The following is a 9,042-nucleotide window of genomic DNA, read 5'->3' on the forward strand; positions in this document are numbered from 1 at the left end:
GTAAGATATGTAGTCCTAAAAAATAAATAAAGATAAGATAATGTATATTTTAAATAATATAACGTTAAAAAAAAAAGTTGGCAGAATATCCAGGAAAATATGCTTCTTTATCTTAAAAAAATCATAAAAACCAAAAGATGCTTATCTATTTTGAGTATGAAAAAAAAAAATAATATAAAAAATAAAAAGTGAACATAAAGGATGATAGTGGAATAATAAATGTCAGCAAAGTAGGGTCATTTTAAACCTAAAAAGAAAAAAATATTAAGAAAAGGAAAAGCAAAGGCGCTCGCTACTTCATCTTCTTCGCTGGAAGACTGCAACTTCTTCATCTTCTTCAGAAAGACGGCCCCTTGATCACAAAGTTTCAGATCTAGGCAACTCAAAAAAAGAAAAATTGGATGCCCATTGAATGCCTCAGGCGCGCCCAGGCGGCCTGGGTGCCCCTGATGAAGCCTAGGCGAGTTTTCGCCCACTCCTACAAAAGAAAGGTGATTTTCCTCACACCCCGCCTCCAAAGCCACCTAGGCGCACCTTGGGACGAATTTTTTCAAAACACTGATATATATATATATATTCAGGTAAATGTTCTTTGAAATCTTTGTTTGAAAAATCCACCAAATCTATTTGATTATTTGAATTTTTAATATCTCAAGTCCACTTGTGGGAAAGTTGTGATAAGGTTATGGATCCCTTTTAGTTCTTGTGGAATCTCTGTTCCTAGTTCTCCCAGCTATAAGGTCTCCCCAGCCCTCCAAATTGTAAGTTAGTCCCTTAGCTTTTAGGATAAACTTTTCTCCGACAAGGATGTTATTGTGGCAGTATTTCAAGCAATATGCGTTGTTGTAAACTAATTATGCATTCGCAAGAGGTAAGTTTCTCTCCCACTGTCAGCATAGAGAAATTTTAAGGTTTGCATGATCAAACCTCGTGACCGTTTGACTTATTTCCTCCCGACAGAGAAAAATTCTTAAGTTTGGATGATCGGACTTCATGACTATTTGACCTAAGAGGTAAAACTTCGCACCTATTACTCTCTTTGTATTTTGACCCCACCCAATATGTCTTCAATTAAACAGCCATGAGATCTGGCCATCCTTACCAGAAAAGGATCCTCGTTGGATCCGTTTCCTAGGAATCTGGGGGATCCCGTAATTGTGTCATTCATCGTATATCGTGCGATCAATTTTCGTTAGGTACTATTTATATTTAATTTTAAATTTTAAATGATTTCTGACCGCACGATATACGATAAACAAACATGATTACGGGATCTCCGCGAGAATCCTTTTCCATCCTTACCAATGACTTCCTCCTCATCATGGCCTTAAAGAAAAGTGTTCAGAAATAGACAGCTAGGAAGATGACGGATAAGATGTTCCGTTCACAGTCTATGACTTTTGAGGACCCAAAACTTTTGACATCTGACGTCTTTTAGATTATATAAATAGGCTATTTGGTCTCACCAAAAAGCACTAATAGCTTAGAACAAGAACCACTGACTTTGTAGGAATTGGATTCCAGCTTCCCCCACCACACAAGGTCCAATCATCTGCCACCAAAAAGCTTTGGTCTTTGGAGGAGAACCACTCTAAGAGGAGAATTTTTGCATCAAAATCTTGAGGTCTTTTGATCTTTGAACAATCCTGTGTTGATAGAATGTTCGAAAAGATAAGAAGGTTCATCTGCCAGCCAATGGGAGTTGTGCAATATTTGTGGTATATGCTTTATGACATTGCCGAAAGGTCACGGGTTCAAGTCATTAGAAATATCTTTGAAAAGCAAAGGTAAACTTGCACACGATAGACGTTCCCTATCCCTCATCCCTCAACTCTTGCAAAACATAAAGACTTATTGGCTTGACGTCGCTCTTTATAGCATGCCAAACATATCAAATATTGAGTTCCTAAGAAATTGAAATTGAATCTGCAACTACACTAGATAGAGTATATGTTGCTTTCGAAATTGGAGGCAAATGGGATCGCGAATATTGTTCTGTGGCCCGACTTCGTGTCGAGATACCATATTATTCCCCTTTTGGTTTACAATTAGGTTAATAGGTGCTCAAAAATGGATCAACGAGATTGACACCGTGAAATCATACACACACGCACAAGAACACGAGGATTTTGCCGTAGTTCATCCAAATTAGCTTGTGTCCGTGGTTGGGTGTCCCGATGTTTTGTTATTGTAATGTGGTGTTACATTTTATGTTCGGGCTTTGAGAGGTTAGAGAGAATATGAGATTGAAAATAAACGGGGTCCCTAAATCAAGAGAGGGAAGGGAATCTTAAAATGACAGTGATGGAACCTTTTTTGTAAAGGGATACCCTCACCTCTGCATTTATTAGGCGGCCTAAGTGATTCCCGAAATAAGGCTCAATCAAAGTTTTTCAAAATCATTTTGGCTCGTCAAGTTTAGACTTGGATTTCGCTCTGAAATCCTGCGATTTTCGTTTATTTCTTTCCCTTGAAAACTAGTCATTGAAAATTATAATTGATTCTTTATTAATCAAGCAATATGGAGATCGGGAATTCAAATACATGACTTCAGGGATGAACGTTCTTAATCACCTGAACTACAGTTTCCGTTTCTAACACATGAAAGTCTTAGAAAGCTTTATGTTGGAGGTAGTTTTGAAATTTGCTCTACTGTAATTTGATGAACATAAACTGAGATGTGTTCTTCTAATAGTATTCTCCCTTGATGTACCCAGTAAGTCGCTTCAGTTCCCCGCTTTGCTGCTCAACCACTGCCCGGACTACATCTTTGATCGAAATCATGCCAACTAGCTTCCCATCTATAACTGGAGCATGCCTTATGTGATTCTCTGTTGACATGAAAAAATCGTCACGTAATTGCTTCCACACGTTTATAAACAACTGAATGATTGTTCACTTCAATGTCTATGGTAGTAACAGAACAGAAATCGTGCCACGGCGTACCTGTCATAAGTTGCATAGCTTGAAGAACGTTCATGTCGGAAGTTACTGTTATTAATTCGTTCTGTTAAAGAGGTAAAGTTCATAAGAAAAATCGTGCGTCCAAAGTCGATTGGTGGCTAAGAACGTAAACTTGAACTGACCTCATTAGTCATAATCTCCCCAACTCTTGTGTAGATGGGAGATCTTTCCTGCGCGATTACTTTCCTCAGGTAGTCTGCTCGGTTCACACCGCGGTCAATAGAATCCGAATAACTTGTTGAGACATAATTTTTTTCATGCAGTTAGTTCTGTAAGTAACTTACCTCTTTCTGTGATGATTCCTGCAATATGCTGATGCTCTCCTGGCTTTAGCACCAGTAACGACCCGATATTGTTTTTCGCCATCTGCAATTTCATGCTCATACATAATATATACACGAGTATGGTATGAATTTTATATGTACGGATGGATGGTAAGATCGTACGTTTTTTACTGCATCAATTACTGCGTCGTTCGTGTGACACCAGAGCCAGGGTCCGGTTTCTTCATTACCCTTTGTCGCCAGTACATCTGCCACAGTTACATTCTCCAGTCCTTTTTCCTGTGCAGGTGGAGAGGCAACCCATTTTAAACGCGAAACTATCTTTTCTAACCTGGCAACTTCTCCCCCACGCGAATGCTGTAAAATTGCAGACTTTAGTATTTCCTGGCATGATCGCACAGCCCGCGAAATTCCTTGCATTTTTGTTCCTGTTCAAGGAAAATCACGAAAACTTTGACAAAAGAAATGGATGAAAACTATTGATACAGACCTTGGTGTGCAGATACGAAAAGCTACCTCAGAACTCGATTGGACGCTCCTGTTATGACGGAGAAAGGGTACGCTGCCTCATGTATGGTAATTCGGTGTAGCAGCCGAAGGAGCAAGATGCTGGTGCAAGTCATCTCTTACTTGACACTTTGCTTAGATCTTATTCCTTTCTTGAATGAGTGCATGAAGGAAAAATTACTTTGCTTCTACATTGTTTACTTCTTTGCCAGGTTACTTGCCCAGATGGAAAGTTTATATCGAAACTCCAGAGCCACCGTGGAATCTCAGGTGTAGGTAAGTTTCTCTTCCGAGAAGGGGTGATTGATTTAAAAGAAAACAACGTGAAAATTTTCGAACAGTAGCAACCCTTTTTATGAATCACGTGAACAATGACTATGCTCTTAAAACGGCATTCCAGCAAAGTATACGTACTCTGCATGCCTTTCTGGGATCCTCCGAAACAAGAAAATGGGAGATTCCATACCTGTTAGGGAAGAAAAACCTGCCTTCGGGAATTTCCGATTTCTCGTGAATCATAAGTTTGCAAGAGAGGTGAGCATCCATATACAGAAAAGGTATAAACCAATTTGACAGAAATCCCAGAAAGTTTCCCAGGTATCTGATACAATTTCGATATATACCAGACCTTTCGTTAAGTGGTGAGCATCCTTCATCTTCTTCAACAAAGCCAACCTTCACATTTCCAAACCATACATGGCAGACAAAAAGCAACCACAAGCATTTCGCTTTCGCCTCCCTTGGCGTACTCGTGGTTCTCAAGTAGAACCCGACCCACGTCCAGTGGCTAAAACCCAAAACCCTGCCCAGACCACCACCTCAATCCCTGTTGAGCGACCACCATTTCGGCCTGCAGGGAAAGCCCCTATGAAAGCCTCTCCTTCCCAAGCTCAGTCTCCATCGAGGAATGAACCTCCACCACCACCACCATCTCGTTCTCCCTCCGAGTCCCAAAATTCTTCTAGTGGAACAACTCAAACTCGGGTTGAAGTTGAAGTTGAATCCTCTCCACCCTCACCATCTCGTGTTGCCACCGAGTCCCAAAATTCTTCTAGTGGAACAACTCAAACTCGGGTTGAAGTTAAATCCTCTCCACCCTCACCGTCTCATGCTGCCACTGAGTCCCAAAAAGCTTCCAGTGCAACAGCTCAGACTCGGGTTGAATCCTTTCGATCCTCACCATCTCCCATAGCTTCTCAACTCCAAGCAGCATCACAAGAATCCCCTAAAGCGCAATCGCAGCCACACACTCAAGAAAACTCTCAGCTTCCTTCCTTTTCCACTGAATCTCCATCACCTGCCACTCAACCAGAACCAAAGGAACCATATGCAGAAATCAGCACATCCGAAACTATTTTCAAAGCTCAGAATAATACTCCAACCACCGTTCAAACTCACGCAGCTTCCGCTGAGGCTGTGGAAACCGTTGCCTCACCCAAGAAGGTAGATCCTGATACCATTGGCGGAGATCAAAAGCACCATCCCGAATCAGAGACAGAGTTGAAAGAGCATAAAGAAAGGGAGAAAGTACTGCTAGTGATAAAAGAAGAAAAGGCGAACGATCCAGACTATAAAGAACTGATGCAAGAAACAGCCACTCAACTTCATGCTGCAGTAACAGGCTTCGGAAACCACACCAAAGACCTACTTGAAGTTGCATCGCAAGCAGAGCAGCGGCACAGCAAGGAAGAAGCTTTTGACAGAATGGAGACATTAGCCAGCGCCAGCTCCAGTTCGAAACTGACCAAAGCTTCAAAAGACACAAGCACCCCAAGGATATCTATTCAGAAGATGGTGTCATCAACCATGGAACAAGCTCCCCTGCATAAAGAAATCAGGGAAAATGCTTTGAAGCTTAATAAGCTGGCCCCTGAGGACCAAATGCATGAAAAACCGGTTAGCATCGTAACTGTAGCTGGTGAAAACAGAGGAGCATCAATGCACATTAGCTCAGAACCGGAAAAAGGAGGAGAATTCGTGCCCATACACCGCAGTTATAAGACCAATCCAGATGACAGCCCGGAGGCTACTACTGATGGAGAGGTAAGCAGCGAGGAGGAAAAATTCGATCAAACGAGTAAAGAAGATCGACATATGATAGCATATATCAACAGCAATGTACAAAGCATCAATAATGCTATCATTTTCAATACTTCTGTGGCGGAAAGGAATCCAGGTGTTCAGACGGTTTTTTCTCATAACCCAGCAGAATCAATCAAGCCAAATGGTAAATCAGATCCCATCAAAACACACAAGGCTCAAATAACAAAAACACCGTCTGAGAAGGTTACTCATGAATCCACTGTGAGACGGAGGTGCCTTCGAGGGCTCTTCATGGAACCAAGTGATTCAGACCCGGATAATCCTGAAAAGCCTCGGCGTCATGGCTGCCGCTATAGTTGCGGAATGAAAAGAGACGATACCAATACTGGGATTCTCTGATTAAGATCTGCCAGCAGAGATGTAAGAAAAATATGTAGCACGCCTAACTGTAACCATATGTGTACAAAGGAAGAATAGGAAATTAATACGAAGCATGTACAAAATTCTGCAAAATTACATTTGAATAACAAGATTCAATACAAGAGATCTTTATGAGAAAAGAGGGATTTTCGTACATCCTCCAGAAAGTGAAACATGGAATATCTAGAAGTGATGTTACATACTTGGAGGAAGTTGCACACAACTGCTTTCGCGCAAATAAATAAATTGGCAACTTACACCATGCTTTATACAGGTTAATGCCATTACACAGACTACTGCGACTTCAACGAAGGCACTTGCCGATGACCAAAAGCCATAGCTTAAAGTGCATTCCAAAAGTATAATTACGGTCAATTCTAAGGGAAGACGAGCACGATAGTCATGTGATGAGAGAATAGACAAGAATCATTCGCATGCTGGTTTTGTGTCAAAGCTGCTCAAGCAAACTGCAAAGGCTTGGAAAGCAGAGAGAGGGTAGCGATAATCCATTGTGAAAATGTCTTTACCGATCTTCCCAAATTGCAGTATTACTCTCTCTTGTTCGGCCAATGGAACATTATGGCATGGCTCTGTACCGGCCACCAGCTGGAAATTCTTCACAGAGGCCACAGTAACGCGTCCTTTAAAATTCAGACACCAACACTGCAGCTGCTCATGCCATCTAGGAGCTTTATTTTTCAAAATGAGTGGATCTTTTGTGCCTTGTTCCAAATCCGTTGTGGGGACACTAGAGCACAAGTTGGCAAGCTGCTTAGATCCCTTTGAAACATGCATTGGACAGCATTTTGGAGGAAGGCAAGTCGCTAACTCTGTTGGAGTAGGAGCAACGCCCCCTTCTTGAACTGCTGACACGGGGATTGATTGCATGATGCACTGCATTCTCCTTGGTCCCCTTGTTCGGAGGATGTTGAGCTCGTAACATACGGTAGCAACACTATAGCTACCAGCAGGTATCCTTGGAGATACCTTCATTGGATTCATCTTTCGATGTGACCAGTAATTTGTTTGGATGGCCTGAGCCTTGTGGAGGCTGACTGTCATAAACGGTAAACTTGGAACCCAGAAAATTAGACCTGCTCAGCATTTTCCAATAAATTGCACGAAAAGAAGAATGAGTCGTAGGTGTAACAGCACAAAATGAAAAATGAATGACCGTGTCAATGATAAAGATACATTTTATTTAAGCTTGCCTTAATTTTCCAACGTAAGAATTGCTTGCTCGAGAGAATTCATCTGCAGCCAAGGACACCACAAAATGTGTACTTGTTGCCCTTCTGACCTTTCTTGCTGCCAGCAATAACTTACTCACATCCCCACACAGAGCTGTAGATTTATAAGAAAGAGTTAGTCACACGTTTACAAATCCATTGCGAAAGAATTTGAACACCGATTTCTAACACACCCAAGTCATGATTCGCGAATAATAAGGGGAGAAGCATCCAAACATTTACCGGGGCTTAGACCAAGGTACAGTAGATACGTTGAAGTTTCTCTTTCCCTCTTAATAAAGCATTGGATCGGATGATCTCTTGGTCCCGGCTAGTAAATATACGCAAGTAATGAGGAAAGTGAAAATCTTTAGTAGGTAAGTGAAAGTCACATTCAATAAGAATAACCTAAAGAATGTTGTTTATCGAAAAATACCTGCTTGAGTGAGACAGGGAAGGTAAGCCAGCCACATTGCTCTGGAGTTTTGACTATCTCTTTCGTAATCTCCCTCCATGACTTGCAAACCGAAGCACAAGCAATCACATCTCTCCGAGCAGGCCAGGAAGTCTCACTCGCTTCGACGCGTTGGATTATGTCAAGAAGCAACTCTGGGGGCAAGTTTGCCCACTTGCTTTGCTCAACTGATGCAGGTGATGACAACGTATGCTCTGGGGCAATGTGAGATTTAGCTCGGCGGCGCGTGTGCTTCCTCTCATCCCCTCCTCTTCGTGATTTCTTCCCCTTGTCATCTCTCATTTCGAGTAGCTCGTGAAACACGTTTTTGAACTGCATCACTCACTCTAATAGTATTTCCACAACAACTATGATCACAATTCAAATGTTGTAGCTGATATTTTTTCGTAATTTCGCAGATCTAATTATACGAAAAGCTTCCATAAGAATCTATAAAATCAAATTCTAAGAACATCACAATCATAAAAAATAAATTTTTAGGAGATCGGTTTTTTTTTTTTTTTTTTTTTAGTGGAACGTTTTCTTCATAAAAAAAAATCCTGCAAAATTTGAATTATTTTCTGGTTGCATCACAACAATCACTCATTTAACATAAAAGTATTGAAATTTGATCGACGAAAATGCTAAGAATTAAGAACAATGTGCATCATAAAACAGAAAAAATCAAATTAAATACTCGAAATTTACACAAAAAATCGAATTTCTTCACATTCCGAACCTGAAATCGCATGAAAAAATGATAGAAAAAAATTGCAAAAAGTCGAGATCCTACCAAAACACTTAAAATCCGGATCGCTTGAAGAAGCTCAAAGATTCAGTTTAGAGAGAGAGAGAGAGAGAGAGAGAGAGAGAGAGAATGTACCAGTAGGGGAGCAGGCAAATGCGCGTGGGGATTTCTGGAGGCTTCTAGGAGAGAATGTACCGGCAGGGGAGGAGGCAAATGCGCGTGGGGATTTTTGGAGGCTTCTAGGAAATCACCAATGTCGCGCACAAATACAAAAGCTTTAGAGAGAGAAAGTGAGAGAGAGAGAGAGAGGGTATATACTCATATACTATTGACCATATCGGCGAGGCCAAAACGAACAACGCCAAAGAAGCTGATATTTTCAATTTCTGAATT

The 9,042-nt window shown here is 41.2% G+C and overlaps 3 protein-coding genes across 4 annotated transcripts; 1 reads left to right on the forward strand and 2 right to left on the reverse strand.

Annotated features, from left to right (window-relative positions):
• Positions 1-2,484: 2,484 nt before the first annotated feature.
• Positions 2,485-3,897, reverse strand: LOC103955391 (CBS domain-containing protein CBSX3, mitochondrial). 2 transcript variants are annotated; one of them, XM_048588499.1, is made up of 6 exons: positions 3,765-3,897; positions 3,411-3,676; positions 3,249-3,330; positions 3,087-3,160; positions 2,947-3,007; positions 2,485-2,831 (listed from the first exon to the last, which is right to left on the reverse strand). In XM_048588499.1, the coding sequence occupies exons 2-6, from the start codon at positions 3,666-3,668 to the stop codon at positions 2,689-2,691; spliced, it is 618 nt and encodes a 205-aa protein (XP_048444456.1). In that variant the 5' UTR covers positions 3,669-3,676; positions 3,765-3,897; the 3' UTR covers positions 2,485-2,688. The 2 variants fall into 2 exon arrangements, with proteins under 2 accessions (XP_048444456.1, XP_048444457.1); XM_048588500.1 differs by lacking the exon at positions 3,765-3,897 and having other exon boundaries at positions 3,411-3,758.
• Positions 3,898-4,292: 395 nt separating this feature from the next.
• LOC103955390 (serine/arginine repetitive matrix protein 1) lies at positions 4,293-6,358 on the forward strand. The gene has a single exon (XM_009367269.3). The coding sequence runs from the start codon at positions 4,452-4,454 to the stop codon at positions 6,195-6,197; it is 1,746 nt and encodes a 581-aa protein (XP_009365544.2). The 5' UTR covers positions 4,293-4,451; the 3' UTR covers positions 6,198-6,358.
• LOC103955389 (tubby-like F-box protein 5) lies at positions 6,258-8,767 on the reverse strand. Its single transcript, XM_048588498.1, is given in 5 exon segments — positions 6,258-7,263; positions 7,265-7,312; positions 7,430-7,562; positions 7,691-7,778; positions 7,884-8,767. Coding segments are annotated over 5 exon segments (1,245 nt in total). The 5' UTR covers positions 8,241-8,767; the 3' UTR covers positions 6,258-6,644.
• Between the last annotated feature and the right edge of the window lie 275 nt (positions 8,768-9,042).

The sequence above is a fragment of a genome, unplaced genomic scaffold, assembly GCF_019419815.1.
Source record: "Pyrus x bretschneideri cultivar Hongxiangsu unplaced genomic scaffold, Pyrus_bretschneideri_v1 Contig28, whole genome shotgun sequence".
Classification (NCBI taxonomy): Eukaryota; Viridiplantae; Streptophyta; class Magnoliopsida; order Rosales; family Rosaceae; genus Pyrus; species Pyrus x bretschneideri.

What these genes read in the sequence shown, in the direction of transcription:
- LOC103955391 (XM_048588499.1), bottom strand. Translation starts at nt 3,668, where the DNA reads ATGCAAGGAATTTCGCGGGCTGTGCGATCATGCCAGGAAATACTAAAG. An exon ending in AGGAATCATCACAGAAAGAG is followed by an intron (nt 3,161 to 3,248) that starts GTAAGTTACTTA and finishes TGAACCGAGCAG; the next exon opens with ACTACCTGAGGAAAGTAATC. An exon ending in AGCTATGCAACTTATGACAG is followed by an intron (nt 2,832 to 2,946) that starts GTACGCCGTGGC and finishes TCATGTCAACAG; the next exon opens with AGAATCACATAAGGCATGCT.
- LOC103955390 (XM_009367269.3), top strand. Translation starts at nt 4,452, where the DNA reads ATGGCAGACAAAAAGCAACCACAAGCATTTCGCTTTCGCCTCCCTTGG.